At 36.6% G+C, this 15171-nt stretch overlaps 2 protein-coding genes across 2 annotated transcripts; one reads left to right on the top strand and one right to left on the bottom strand.

The window, feature by feature from the left end:
* Nucleotides 1-170: 170 nt before the first annotated feature.
* LOC113667461 (alpha-centractin) lies at nt 171-6848 on the bottom strand. The gene is made up of 17 exons (XM_027183280.2): nt 6705-6848; nt 6493-6557; nt 5301-5376; nt 4930-4968; nt 4665-4709; nt 4525-4566; nt 4357-4419; nt 4017-4078; nt 3577-3699; nt 3327-3420; nt 3159-3194; nt 2972-3028; nt 2653-2733; nt 2476-2569; nt 2182-2243; nt 1977-2017; nt 171-1847 (listed from the first exon to the last, which is right to left on the bottom strand). Exons 1-17 carry the CDS (start codon nt 6750-6752, stop codon nt 1745-1747), a joined length of 1131 nt encoding a protein of 376 aa, XP_027039081.2. The 5' UTR covers nt 6753-6848; the 3' UTR covers nt 171-1744.
* A 72-nt stretch (nt 6849-6920) lies between these two features.
* On the top strand, nt 6921-13750 carry LOC113667486 (phospholipid phosphatase 5). The gene is made up of 8 exons (XM_027183302.2): nt 6921-7025; nt 9668-9773; nt 10289-10376; nt 10527-10590; nt 10817-10941; nt 11510-11680; nt 12259-12282; nt 13083-13750. The coding sequence occupies exons 1-8, from the start codon at nt 6937-6939 to the stop codon at nt 13262-13264; spliced, it is 849 nt and encodes a 282-aa protein (XP_027039103.2). The 5' UTR covers nt 6921-6936; the 3' UTR covers nt 13265-13750.
* The last annotated feature ends 1421 nt before the right edge of the window (nt 13751-15171 follow it).

The raw sequence follows: 15171 nt of genomic DNA, 5'->3' as shown, positions 1-15171 counted from the left end.
CATTCTTGTCTGAATCAGCTTATATTCAACAAACAAGATCAGAATGCAAAACTGGACCTGGATAAAATTATTGTATGCATAACTGCCTGCCAAATAACAAGACCCATGCTCTTTTTATAAATAAGAAATCAAGTAATCCTATTGAGGACAATTGTTTATATTAACAATTATTTTCTTTCTTTGCTATTGGTGAAATGAAAGTCTTTAATGAAACCATAAGTATTAAGTAAGTGTCTTCCCGACAGTCTTCCAAGCATTTCTTACAAGTTTAGTTAAGAGAAGTTGGCATTATATAAAGTTGTTTATGGACTAGTATAATTCTCAATTCAGACTACCTGCTTAACAATGTAATTATACTGCAAAGAGACATTTTTATTGGTCACTCCGTGAAAGGCTTTTAGGGAAAGAAGATATAATTCTCATCTGTGTAATTTCAGCCTTTTGAGACTTCGACAAGTACCTTCATCCTTCAAAAATTGTCCTTAATTGTGCGACAATGGAGAGTATGGTCGATTATTGGAACAAACAATTCAGAAACCTATCACAAAACACCTAAAGGGTGGGAATCAGAACAAACTGTCAGAAAAAAACAAATTGAAAATTTAAAAATGCCTTTTTGTGCAACTCATTTATGTTTAGACACATTACTAAGATTTGACAAAAAGGGGAATGAAACTTTGAAACATCAAAGGTGGCAGCTACAATGCTGAGCAAGATTACAGACAGTGGCATCTTCCTTCGAATTTTTAGCACATTTAAAGATAATTTTCAAGAATATAGACTACTAGATAGAATCTCAATGTCACTAGTGCTATAATTTCATATAAACCTTTAAAAATGGAAATAAAAATAACATGATCTCTGGAGCATACTTCTCCTTTGGGGAATACAATCTACCACTTTGTGAAAAGTGTAGAGAGAAGTGCACCCACCACAGAATTGTTTAACCTACTGAAACCCCGATCAGAGGTCTGACTCTTCATTCTCCCATTACATTTAGACAGCATGTGCATATTGTTAATTCCTTAATCCTTGTAGAGTGCCTGGTTGATAGGGTGTTTATAGAGCAGGGAGAATTTCATAATTGATCAAGAAAGGTGTCCACAGAAAGGAGATAAAGCAAAACAATTAATGTAAAGGAGCTGATTGACTTCAAACTTGTCAAAAGGGTTCTTTGCCCTGCCTCTCCAATGCCATTCCTATAATTATTTTTGCACCTGCAAATGAAACCCACAGATGAAAACTTCAAATAATCTATATCATCCAACTTGTAATGTCCCATGTATTTCCATTTCAATTTTCTTAGGCTTTTTCTCTAGTTCTTCCTAGGAGAATGTTTTCTTAGATTCTATTAAGTTAAGAAGCGTCATCTAAGATAAATAGTCATCACCTCTTGGTACAGGAGGTAAGACAACTGTTGAACCACTAAAAAACTTGACATACAACACCATCTGCTTTTCATCATCTCCATATTTCAAAGCTGAAAAAAAACCTTGAAAAAAATTCTTTCTTTCACAGGGTTTCTTTAAGTTAACTTCTTGGAGAACAAGAGAGTTCATCCACATATTACTGCTGGAAGCAATCAAGACATTAAATCTCATTCCTAAGACCCCTTCTACACATTACACAAACTTTTCATCAGAATAAAACTGAGTAGCGAAGCCCATATGTACAACTTACAAGACACTTGTCTTATATTTAGATTTCTCTATAATTTAAACCATATAGCACAGCCTGATGTAGCTTAGAAGGTCTTGCGATGAATGGCTCTGGCTCCCTCATCATCATATTCTTTTTTGGACACCCACATCTTCTTAAATGTGTCTAGAGATGCTAAAATAGAGCCCCTAAAATAACAAACAAAAAAGGAGAACTAAGAATTTTGAGATGCAAGGTTTTCATAACCAAACATGTTCCACAACATACTGAGAAAAAGGATCATGACAAGTATTCAAACAAGTGGGAGGCAAACTTACCCAAACCATGTTGAGTAAAGCCTTTCTGGAGGAGCTGAAATCTAAAGACAGACAAAAAAATAAATAAATGGAATAGAACTCGAATTACCTTTAGTCACACTGATAAAAAAGTCAGACATGTTATGTCTCATCAACCAGCCCTTGCTGTAGTTACATGCAGCTTTAAAAAATTTAGTGCAAGAAGAATTATTGAGAGCATACAAACCCTAATTTTAATATCTTTTGGTGCCAATTTCTTCACTTCACTCAGCAGCCTATCTCCAAAACCTGTAAAAAAGGAAAAATTGAAACTGATGATGTGTTGTAGTTCAAAATTTTCCTTGCATTTAATTCCTTGTTTCAATTTTGAACCACAAAATACACAAACTCAAATCTTTCCATCAGGATTACTAGGATACTTGTGCTTACAACATCAATGCATTATCCAGTAAAGTGGAAGGGAAATGATGCAAACTTATCAGCTGGATAGTATTTTCTTCATGTGGCCAAATCTTCTTACCTTTAAACAAGGTTGAGCCACCAGAGAGCACAATATTCGAATAGAGAATTCGTCTTAGATCCATGTCAGATTTTTGAATAGCAAACGCCAGTACCTAAACAAAAACAAAACCATTATTCAGTTCTAGACACTCTGGCTCAATGTAATTGGCAGTACTGTTATATCAGTCTCTCTTACTTCATGGATTCCTTCACATTCCTCTCCAACCAAGTCAGGTCTAAACAGAAGTTCTGGTGCTCTGAAACGTGCTGGTCCAACCTAAACAAGACAAAAAATAAGTAATTAGAGACAACTGAACATTTTCTCAACATTATCATAATGGTTCTGTCTCAGCATAACAGTAGGTATAGAGGGTAACTTATGACAGGCTAATGTGAAGGAGTAGCAATTCAACCTGAAACTGAAAGAGGCTTCAGTAGTTATTGAAGTCACACTCATGAGATGTAACCTTTATCTAGTTCAGTTTAAGGAAATTTTTGAAGCAAAAGTCTTTTACCTCTAATATGCTTCCATCTGGTAGTGCATATTGCATTCTTTCTCCTTCCATCGACTCCTGCAAATTTGATCAATAATTTTGATCACTGACATTTTCTCAATAAAATGAGTGGAAACATCAAGGCAATGAAATCAAAATTAAATATGTCTCCGAATGTTTAAAATCAATTAAGATCTCCTTCACTTACCTCTTTCTGTGGGTTAATTGCAAGGTAGCAAGCACGCTGGAAAAAGAGGAATTAAACATTTTTAGTTTTTTATACATTTGTTCAAAAATGTATTTGCATTGACCATTCACAAGCATATTTGCAGTTTCAACATATACGTATTCAAAACAGAATCCAAGATTTTCTCACCTCTTTAATAGTTCTTACTATTTCCAGCTCTGATGAAGAATGAAAGTTGAAGCCTTCCTTTCTCAAAAGCAGTCTTAAATAAGCAGTTACATCTCTGTTGACAGTGCAAAATAAAGTGATGGATAATAAGTTACTCTCTCAAACCAATCAAAATTAAGGTCCACTTAATGCTCACCAGATGAGAATTAAATAAACAGTACATTATGTAAAAAGTAGTTTGATCCATTTTATTATTTGACCCAAAACATACCTTCCAGCAATGTCTGTCCTCATAATTGAGTGTGGCATAGCAAAGCCTTCATAAATAGGGACTGAATGAGACACTCCATCACCAGAATCTAACACCACACCTGTGGTACGACCTGAAGCATACCTGAAGAGTAATGTTTAGTAAGAGTTTGTAAACAGAGGTAAATTTAAACCACAACATAACCAATCAGAATACAGGATTCCCTTCATCTTGCCCACTCCTAGAGCCAGCCATAAACACTTGTTATTTCCATTATCCCCTTTAAGCTACTGTTTAAATTATTTCATTTCCATTATCACCTTTTTGCCCAGATTATTCTGTAAATATCATATATAATCATGACAGGGTTTCCTCATTAAAAAAGAATCCCATGAACAGAACTTCCAATAAGGAACAAAAGCAAAAAGATGGTAAGAATTCAATTAAAAACCGTTACTTACAAACTAAGTACTGCCTGCATAGATATGAACAATGCTGGAACATTAAATGTTTCAAAGAATATCTGTGGGAAAATTGCATCAAAAGAAAAATGAGTACACCATGGAAACATACTTGAAAGTCACCTTTAATTAGAAGATTTTCATTTTAGCCCATACTGAATTGACTAATAATTTACTCTAACTTTTTTTGTGTAAAATTTTCAGCATTTGTTAAAAGAACTCAGACATCTCAGCTGTCATTTTGATATGAAAGAAACCAATGGCATTGATAGTTTCCACCTTTCCTCACCCCCCCTCCCCCATATAAATCCATTTCTTGATTCTTTTCATTATTTCTAACCTCCGCTGATTTCTCTCTGTTTCTTCGAGGATTCAGGGGAGCTTCTGTCAATAGCACAGGATGCTAGTAAGAAAAAAATTACCACACATCACATTACTGTCCATACAGGTGTACCAAGGTAATGGTAAAAGAAATTTTAGTACTGTATGACACAGATAAAATGTTTACCTCTTCTGAAAATGTTTGAAGCTGGTCTTTGGAGTATATATACTTGAAAAAAGAGTTAAAATGACAACAAATGTCAGTCTGGCAAATAGTGTAAAAAAAAAAAAAAAAAAGAAATTCCATTAAAGTTTATATCCATCTACCTGCCAAATTCTTTCCATGTCATTCCAGTCTTTTACAACACCATGCTGAAAACACAGATAGGAAAGGTTAATCGATTTTTTGTCATCAAATAATCATACTATATTGTTTGTAATATACTAAAGAGAGGTGCATCTTGTTAATAATAACATTATTTTGTTCTGATTTGCACAGTACATCAATACAAAAACAATAAATGCATCAATTAACCAATCTGCTACACGGACCAGGGATTGCAAGGCTAGCAAATAATTGATCATCTCTTACCTCCATGGGATATTTGATATTTAATAGGCCTCTGTGTTCCTGAAAAGGACAGCATAAGGGAAAGGCATTTGTTAATTAAAGAACCACTAAGTGTGAGCTACCTTGTATATAATAAATCAGTAGTCTAACTCAGCTTACGCTACTAAGTGTGAGCCACTTTGTATATAATAAATCAGTAGGCTAACTCAGCTTGTGCTAGAATCTTACAAAAAAACAAACAATTAAAACAATTCTCAATTCATTTTCAAAAAAAAAAAATAAACAATTAAAAAAATTCTCAATTCATTTTCCATCACTCAACATAAACAGACTTTAAGTCGTGTACCCATGGTAGCAAGAAAATCTTTTGCAGTAGTTTTGACAACACACACCTCAGCTTTAGGTCCAATAAATATGTCACCCTCCAAGGCTCCAGCCATGACACGAACATGTTTGGGTCTGCCCACACTGACATAAAAAATGTGTCAACATACATCAATAAACAGAGTCCCTGGAAAAACCTTTTTAGTTCACATTCTGGTGAAAAATACATGTATAATAGAGATGGTTTTCCATAGGACAGTACATTCTTTTAAGAGAGCTTGTGCATCATGTCAAAGTAATTGGACAGCAATTTTTGTTCGGTAATAATAAAGGTAATAGGACTGATTAAAGTCCAGTTCAGTCTGTAATCATGCAAGTTATTAAAAAAAAAAACCAGACAACCGTGAAGCAGAAGTCTAATTTGTTGGTCACAAGTATAATTACAGAAAAAATTGGACCACACAAAGTCCTGGTAATTATCAAAAATATGACAAAAGTTGAGAAAGAAACTAGACATTGGTTACACCTTTTCATAAAAAATAATAGTTCATTTGGTGAAAAGCACAGCAACAGCATGTGCACATGATGCATACTGTTCACTTACTAAGGCATAACAGTCCTATTATGCTGTCCAGTCACAAGCATGGCACATACACTGTCCATTGATGCTCAAATCAGGCTGGTAATAACCATTCACATTCAAGATTTTGACATAGTTTTGATTATGTCCTCCATATCCTATCTTATATTTTACAGTTGTGTGCTTACTTTTTAAGCCTTTAAAAGAGGGTAAAACTGGACATCTGGACAAGATTGACTAAAACCTTAAGACCTTAAAAAATGTTAGGTAAATTAAGCACACAGATGTAGAATAGAATATACAACAGCTCATATTTGTTGCATTTTGTTGAATTGCTTTTGTCATTTCAAGCTTAAGTGGACTCTACTCAATAAGCAAGTTTACGAAGCCATTACTGTATATCACTTTCTCCAGAGATCTAAATTTAAATATTGGCCTTAAGAGCCATTCGTTAAGATTCTGGTTACAATACTTAAAGCTGAAATCCAAATTACACTATTTTCTCTCAATATAAATTGGTCATAAGGGTCGGGCCAATCAATCAATTTGATCACTTGAAAATAATTACGCTTTTAATTTATCATAAGCACAAAAATTAAATTATGTACACATGGACTTAACATTTTTCTTACAATCGAGATGAAGAACAAGTTTGAGGACAAAAATAATAAGAAACTTACAAATTTGGAAAATGATATTTGGGAATCTGATCTCCAGCAAATCCAGCTTTGATGACTCCTGATCCCTATTAGATTGAAATCAAGGTTAAAATACTAAAAATATTGACCTATAAGAAGATAACTACACCTGATTTCAATACAGAACTCGATACAAGCCTTAAAAAATTGTCAGTCTTCCCGAGAACGATATCGTTGACAAGAATATGACATACATTATCTATGACAATAGGCTGATTTGCTATCACGTCAAATTGGTCCATCTTGCCACAGAAAATAAGTACTATTTACACTATCCTCAGAAAAACATAGAGCTCGGTTCAGAATGTAAAATGGCGGACAACCCTTTTTTTCCACGTGATAATTTTCGACCAATCATTAGGTTGTGAATCCTACAAATCGATTTCTATCTGACCAGCGGTTCTCCACATTAAATATTGTTACAAAATGTCTAAGATGGCGGCGAAATTAAGACAAGGATCATGGAATTTATTGGCCGAAATCGGAGCACGAATGATCCTGTTTGCAATATTTATGTAAGTCTTTTGTTTACTTATTGTTTTTTCGTAAAATAGAAACAGCTCTTTTAACGAAATACCGCCTTTCCACGTCCAATTTCATTCAATTCCATCGGCCAGAAAGCCAGCTGTCGACAGTTGTGCCGAAAAACTTCGTTACTATGCCTCCCTATCGTCAGAGAACGAATGCTCCATTTGATGCCTGTGATTCTTTTATTTTGATTTAAACCGGGGTCAATATTTCAAGCATATTCTAAAGGTAATAGATTAGTTGCTAAATATATGAATAGTTGTGACATCTAACCTGTAGAACTGACCAAGTGACCGTAAATCATTGATTTGATCAACAAATTTTGTTCATGTGGCCACCGGTTGCTTCCTTCATTAGTAAGATCCTTCCGAATCAGTTCGTTTACAGAAAAGTAAATGATATTTAGTAAAAATAAACACTGGTGAACATTGGTGAACATCAAACAGAAGCTTGAACATTGGTGAACATCACCAATGACTATAACAGCTTAAGACGTGAACGGAATGTCAGACAACTCGCCCCCTGGACAATTAGCCCCAGACGATTAGCCCCCAGTCTCTGGACGATTAGCCCCCCGTCTTTGGATGATTAGCCCCCAGTCCCTAGACAATTAGTCCCCAGTCTTAGTTTTTCTTAGTCGCCAGGCGGATCTGCATGCTGACCAGTGTAGCTTCCCGGTGAAGTACCTGGATCAGGATTTACAGGGGCAGCTGTGATCGTCCTTTGGCGCGCCGGTTCAGTCCATTGTGCCAACCCTCTAGTAGTTTCCTCTGAGTTGAAATCAGCGTCAGGATTGGCAGATGCTGAGATTTCACTTAAATTTTCACTGAGAGCGGTGCTTTCGGCCTGAGGGAAGTCACAGGTTAAGCAGCACCAGTCGATAGACACACCGGTTTTAACAGGGTTGCGGTAATCTGCCTGCGACACCCGATTGATATTAACAAGTAGTCGTCAATAAGTTAGTTTCGAAGTTTCGTCCCTGGTTTCTTTCCTTTCCTATTTAAACAACATGACGGAGAAACATTCGTAAAGTATGTAAACAGAAAGAACACAGTTCATTTTTGTAGAATATACAAACAGAAGGAACACAGTTCACTTTATAATTCGATACGCATGGCAGAGAAACGTTCATAACAAGCAAACAACAAGACAGCAAGAACGTAGTTTACTTTATAATTTAACACGCATGGCAGAGAAATGTTCGTAAAAAGCAAATAAGAAGACTATTGTTTATTTCATAATATATGATAGGGAAACGTTCGTGAAAAGTAAAGGGCAAGAACATAGTTTATTTCAAGGTTGGTGGGTTGGGGGCTAATCGTCCAGAGACTGGGGGCTAGTCGTCTGGGGCTAATTGTCCAGGGGGCGAGTTGTCCGGATACCCGCGAACGAGATAAATTGTGCGACAACAACGCCGTAAAGACTCATCATGTCAATCGCTCAGATTTTTTAAAGAAAACTTGGCTCTCTAGACAAGATCTTTAGTAAAAAGCAATTCTTTCTGTTTGCAACAAAGTTCATAAGGATCTCAAAGCGAATAAAGCAAAGTAAACATCACCAATGACTCTAACTGCTTCAGACGCGAACGAGTTATTGTGTGACAACAACACTGTAAAGACTCATCATGATAATCGGTCAGATTTTTAAAGAAAACTTGGCTTTCTAGACAAGATCTTTAGTAAAAATCAATTCTTTTTATTTGCAACAAAGTTTAATTAAAGGGATCTCAAGGTGAATAAAGTAAACATCGCCAATGACTATATCCGCTTTAGAAGCGAACAAGTTATTGTGTGACAACAACACCGTAAAGACTCATCATGTCAATCGCTCAGATTTTTTAAAGAAAACTTGGCTTTCTAGACAAGATCTTTAGTAAAAAGCAGTTCTTTTTATTTGCAACAAAGTTTATAAGGATCTCATGTCAATCGGTCTTATTTATTTAAGTCAAGTCGCTTGGTAAAAAGTCAACGCACAAACGGTGTTGTTGTCACACAATAATTATGTCGTTCGCGTCTGAAGCGGATATAGTCATTGGTGATGTTTACTTCGCTTTATTCGCCTTGATATCTTTATGAACTTTGTTGCAAATAGAAAGAATTGCTTTTTACTTAAGATCTAGAAAGCCAAGTTTTCTTTAAAAAATCTGAGTGATTGACATGATGAGTCTTTACGGTGTTGTTGTCGCACAATAACTCGTTTGCGTCTTAAGTTGTTATAGTCATTGGTGATGTTCACCAATGTTCAAGCTTCTGTTTGATGTTCACCAATGTTCACCAGTGTTTATTTTTACTAAATATCATTTACTTTTCTGTATGTTTAACTTCTAATAAGTTGTATTGGATTGAGGACCAACTCGCCAACGTCTCTACTCGATTTTATACGTCGGCGAGTTGGTCCGTCGGCGAGTTGACTGGATACCTTACCATAAGCAGAAAAATTAGAATATGTTATTGAATAGTCTCACCATGTAAAAGAGTGGTGGAAAAATCAAGAACACACTTAAATTTTGCAAAAATATTCTTGGGTTTCAAAGTACTGCTAAAGCGTAGGGTAATATGTATACAGTGTCAGGTGGGAGTAAGAGATACTTTTTTTTGTTAAGCTTACAAACATTTTCATCTCTTCTCAGGGCATTGGAGTATACTTCTGCATTTGTGCGTGTCATTCACGAGGAAGAGATGTGGCTGTACAAGAACCCTAAATCCAAAAACACAATCTCAACAGAAATGCTTTTTGTAGGTTACTGTTTTATGTTTTTATCAAGCTAATAGATACATGCCTTCAACTGCTACATGTATCAAAGTTTAATTAAGGAGCTAAAGAGGACTAATGAGCCATCAGGGCTGAAACAATTAATAACTCATGGTTTCTTCTCTCAAAAGCCAATTTGACTATTTCATAGACTGACTTTATTCAGTTTAAATCAGTGGTCTGAATCAATGAAATAAGCCAATGTTGCTTTTGAAATGTAAATTATAGAGTCTAACTCATATAGACATCATTCATATATGGTGGTTCTAATTTCTGTTCTTAACTATTCATCTACATTAGCCTTTCTGGCAGGGATAAAACACTGAAAAATAATCCTATTTAACCATGCTTCCATTTTAAGAGAGGTCTATCTTAAATATTGTAGAAAGCCTTTCTTAGTGATACAGTATGATAGTTGATGAAAGTTTGTTTATTCATCCACAGAGTTGTAAGAACTGTCTATATGGTTCCCTGTTTACTTATTTTCTGTTTTTGGCAGGTAATAGGTGCAGTTCTTCCTGCTGTTTTAATCCTTTTTCTAGCAGCATTAAGAAAGGATAAAGTTGATGGTACACAAGCTATTTTAGGTAGGAGTAACCCTCACTTCTTCTTCAAAATTAACTAACTTTCTGTTCTTGCTTTTGTCCACCAATTGGTATCCCTCATATCATACCACCTTATTAAATAAGTTGACATGAATGACATCTGTGTATTTATCATCCTTGTTTGCCTTCCAGCTCTAACATTAACTCTTGGACTCAATGGAGTTGTGACAAACATAGTGAAAATTCTTGTAGGCAGGTAAACATTTATGTCAGATTTAAATTTCTGTTAAAGTACTTGCAGAAGGATTTCACTGTGCAATTTGTTTCCAGTTGAATATTACTTGTCTTATGTACATCTGTACAAGAGAAGCAAAACCTACTCATTACTTAGCTTCTAATTATTTGAAACAATTTGATTTTGTAGAGATTCTTAATATAGAAATACCATGACAAGTTCTTACTTGCTTGAGTTGTTGATCCAGGCCTCGTCCAGATTACTTCTGGCGTTGTTATCCAAATGGGGTTATTCCAGCAAGTACAGAGTGTGACGGCAACCCTGATGAAATAATTGAGGGCAGAAAAAGTTTTCCAAGTGGCCATTCTTCATGTAAGTTGTCATTTATAGGCAGGAAAGGAGTATTGAAAAATAACAGATCTCTTACCAGGAACTCTATTTTTCTGATAAATAGACTTAGCTTAAAATTCATAAAGTTGAGGAAAATCTTGTTGTCAGTAAAGTGGGAAAAAAATCTAGGGCTATATCCTCCATATGTTTGGTGATAGGCAAAGGTGACCCATGATGAGCTTGCTGGACTGTGGATCAAAAGGTTCTGGCTTGAACTTGTAAATTTAACCACAGTCGCATTGCTGCCAAGAAACTTCACTCTCACACTGCCACTTTCCCCCAGGAAGGTAAATGATTACCACAGAATTGTTAAGGAAACTTGATAAAATCTTGAGGTTACCTATTCTGGAGCACTATTCCTTGGCAGAGAAGGAATGAGGTATTAGTTCTGTGAATAGTGGGGAAACTTTCTACAACATAGGCCATTTAGCTCAAAAGCCATACTTAATGTCTTTATTGCATGTATACAATTTAGATCACTGCCTCTGCTTTTTTTGTTGTTGGTGGAATTGCTTAATTTGTCATGCTTGTGTATTGCTTCAATTTGCAGTTGCCTTTTGTGGCCTTGGCTTCATCTCACTTTATCTTGCGGGAAAGTTACACTGCTTTCAAGCTCAGGGAAGAGGACAAGGGTGGAAACTGTGCATTGCTCTAACCCCTTTGATAGCTGCCATGGCACTGGCACTTACCAGATATTCAGACTATCGCCATCACTGGCAAGGTATACTAGACAGTAGAAAGGTGACAATCTCAGGCTCCCCAGGCCTTGTCGATAACTATTTCATAATTCATACAGGGAAGTCCTGGAAGCCGTAAAAAAAAAGGCGTCATGGCTCTCAAAAGTAAATCTACAGTTAGTTTCAAATAAATATATATTTTTTTGCTGTTGTTGATTGGAACTCCTTGTTACAGTGAAGAGAGACATTTTCCAATGTCGTTTTAAAATATGTTTTGTCATGTTTTTTTCCATATTCTTATTTGTGCGAAATATATGTCTCAAATTTAGGATTTGAATGGAATATCACATAACAGATCAGTTCAGAGCCCTAAGATACTTGTGCCTTGAAATTTTCTTTTATGAGAAAGTTGAGCAGGAGAGAGAGAATGATTTACAATGAACGTATCTTCCTTCCGACGTGCAAGCAATCCAAACAATAGACTGATCTTGTACCGTTTGACGAGAAATGAGAAACGGGAAGCAAATAATTCGCTCATAGATGTTAAGCAGGAACATGGTCGAAGAGCTTTGACATAAAAATTAAGTTTAATTGTCTTCTGATCACTATCATTTTTCCACAGACATAATGGTTGGTACCATGATAGGTGAGTTACATTGTTACCAGCCACTTAGCCGACTTGTCAGCTCGTCGACAACCAATTCACCGACACCGTTAAAGTCAACTCGCCCACACCAGTCAACTCGCTGACTTCAATTTGCCAACACCGGTCAACTCGCCAACACCAACTTCTGTTACTCAACAGGTTACCAAAGACCAAAGGCGACTGTCGGCACTTCGATATAAGGTGTCGGCAAGTTGACCAATGGTGTAGGCAAGTTGGTTGTCGGTGAGTTAACTTGTTGGCAAAGTGACTAGACATCGTATTGAAACACTACTTGTTTTAAAATGTAACTTTCCTTCGTTGAAGAACTAGGGATTCAGTTGTGATTGAAAAAAAAGTCTTTTAAAATGCAAGTGTTTGATCTCTTCTCATCTGTTTTGCGTTGAGTATTGGTTGAAGATTTCTTGATATCGCATTTCCTGAAATCAGGAACGGAACTGTTCATTTTTCACTGAGTTCGACAAAGAGTTTTGTATATGAAGAAGATAGGTATTATGAGTCGTTTTTTCTGCGTCATTCAAAGCACCCCCAACTTGAGGAATAACGTAGAGTTTTTAGCTTGCTGTGTTATAAATACAAAATTAAGAATTACAGCAAAAAGGAACTATTGTGGTTACGAATGGATGAGAATCAAATGGATGAATTTGATAATATTAGACTTGAATTTTTAGGATGGACAAACCGTGACGGTTTGATCTTTAGGAGTGTTGTGTCAGCGGGTTCCACCGCAGTACACCTTGCAAACATGAGGTGGTATTCTTAAAAACTTTTCTTTGTTCCAGGTTTGTTCTTCGCCTTTCTTTGTTACCGACAGTATTACCCAGCGCTTAACAGACCTCATTGTCACATGCCATACTGTGCCATCATGCCGGCTAAGTTTGTTGGTGATGAACATGATCACATGTTACCAGTGACAGTTCGAGAGATCAAGAATGTTCATCCTATTGTGACAAAATCTCTTTGACTATAGCTGAATCTTAGAATTAGATGTGCGAGATGCAAGAAATATACGTATCGAGAATGGTTTCTTCTTATTTGGAATTTTACTAGATAACCTACAGAGATTTAAAGTTAGATTACGCCCCCTCCCCCGTCGAATTGTTTCAGGACGAGTCTCATGCATTCGCAGTTTTCAAGTAAAAATTACACCTTGTACACTGGCAAAAAGAACGTCACGTCAAAAGTCTTGTTCCCTGAAAAGTCCTTTCCATAAGAGTTTTAGAAATTCAGATGGCTATCGGCTTTAAAATATATATTTTCAGATTTAAATTGGGAAAAATTTGATTGGAAAATTGTCTTCAGAACTAGGGCTGGTTGACATACGCTTTTCCTGAAATATAACAAGAAGAATTTTTGATGGGGTATATTTATTTCACGAAATGTATTTTAAATACTAATAAACCAAAGAAGACGTAATGCCTGGCCAGTCAATAAAAGATACAAGTAAGAATGCGTGTCTATTCATCTGTTCAAGGAGGTAACGGGGGGGGGGGTGTCCCTGGGGTGTCCGTGTCCCCCCCTTTCCTAGGCCTTTTTTGTCACATTAACTGAATGAAGTAAGGCATGAAAAATTCTTGGCGACGCCTTAGTTGTCTATGTCACATTGGGGGAGATTCCGCTTTTGAGGATGTTTTAGCTTCCTTCACAACTCGGTTAAGCTGGAATTATGTTGTCTGGCGCTTCGAGGCTTCTATATTCCCCCGGGCATTTGCCTCACCAAATTTTAATGTCGAAGGCAAAATCGGAGACCGTGTCTCTCCACACATTGACCAAGCTTTGAAAGCTAGACCTTGTAGACCTTTTCTTTCGAGCCATTCGCTCGCGAAAGTGTAAACTAGTATTATCAACTGAGTTGATAACTTCGATCTGACGATGAGCTAAAAAAGCCAGAAAGCTAAAGCCAGGCCTACCTGGCTAAATACGATGGCCAATTTACGCTATCAACTCATTTGACAATACTAAATTACCCTGTTGTACTCTTCCACCGACGTAGCACTACAGTTTCGTTAGAAACTTAACCCCTTTGCACCTAAAAGTGAACTGCTTACCTTTAAGACCTTCATACTTACGGATACAACAATTTAATTATTCTAGAGAGTCTTGACACTTCCAGTTCAAATTTCCCACCCTGGCCAGGCAAGATTCCACGGTCCCATTCCCGTGGATTGCCCGGGAGGGGGATGTTGAAGCTTCTAATTGATCGGCCCAAAAAAAGTTACACAGCTTTCAAGCTCAGGGAAGAGGACAAGGGTGGAAACTGTGCATTGCTCCAACCCCTTTCATAGCTGCCATGGCATTGGCACTCACCAGATACTCAGACTATCGCCATCACTGGCAAGGTATACTAGACCGTAGAAAGGTGACAAGCTCAGGGTCTCCAGGCCTTATGGATAACTATTTCATAATTCATACAGGGAAGTCCTGGAAGCCGTAAAAAAAAAGGCATCATGGCTCTCAAAAGTAACTCTACTGTTAATTTCAAATAAATATGTATTTTTTTACAATAGGCAGTTCCCGTCGACAAGCGGTCGGAACGAAGATAGTTTCTATAGCAAAGAAAACGACGTGTTCGCGTGTGACACTCCAATAAGTAAATTAACGGCTTTAAAGAAGACCTGAACGAAGATAGCACTCTTCTTCTCCACTATCTCAATCCAAATGTCTTTAAAAAGAGCTAATAAAACTTCAAACGTTAAGTCACGAGAAAGTTCGAGGCTATTCTTCCAGCGCTCTAAGCACAAAGCCGCGGTGAATCGGGGACTATCATAAACCGTTACGTCACCGAGTAAGACTCCCTAACCTCTTTCAGACTTCGCACGGACAACGAAGTGAGAGAAAACATAATGCTCAGTGTACTGTATCCTATGTGGC

Source organism: Pocillopora damicornis, chromosome 2, assembly GCF_964200805.1.
Source record: "Pocillopora damicornis chromosome 2, jaPocDami1.2, whole genome shotgun sequence".
NCBI classification, from domain to species: Eukaryota; Metazoa; Cnidaria; class Anthozoa; order Scleractinia; family Pocilloporidae; genus Pocillopora; species Pocillopora damicornis.
The sequence above is the reverse complement of the archived record's forward strand: the minus strand, read 5'-3'. Positions and strand labels throughout refer to the sequence as shown.

Excerpts from the sequence above, each read along its gene's own strand:
- LOC113667461 (XM_027183280.2), bottom strand. The coding sequence starts at position 6,752 with ATGGACCAATTTGACGTGATAGCAAATCAGCCTATTGTCATAGATAAT. Across the intron at positions 4,420-4,524 it reads TTCAAACATTTTCAGAAGAG|CATCCTGTGCTATTGACAGA; the intron begins GTAAACATTTTA and ends TTTTCTTACTAG. Across the intron at positions 4,079-4,356 it reads ACAGAGAGAAATCAGCGGAG|ATATTCTTTGAAACATTTAA; the intron begins GTTAGAAATAAT and ends ATTTTCCCACAG.
- LOC113667486 (XM_027183302.2), top strand. The coding sequence starts at position 6,937 with ATGTCTAAGATGGCGGCGAAATTAAGACAAGGATCATGGAATTTATTG. Across the intron at positions 7,026-9,667 it reads ATCCTGTTTGCAATATTTAT|GGCATTGGAGTATACTTCTG; the intron begins GTAAGTCTTTTG and ends ATCTCTTCTCAG. Across the intron at positions 11,681-12,258 it reads CTATCGCCATCACTGGCAAG|ACATAATGGTTGGTACCATG; the intron begins GTATACTAGACA and ends ATTTTTCCACAG.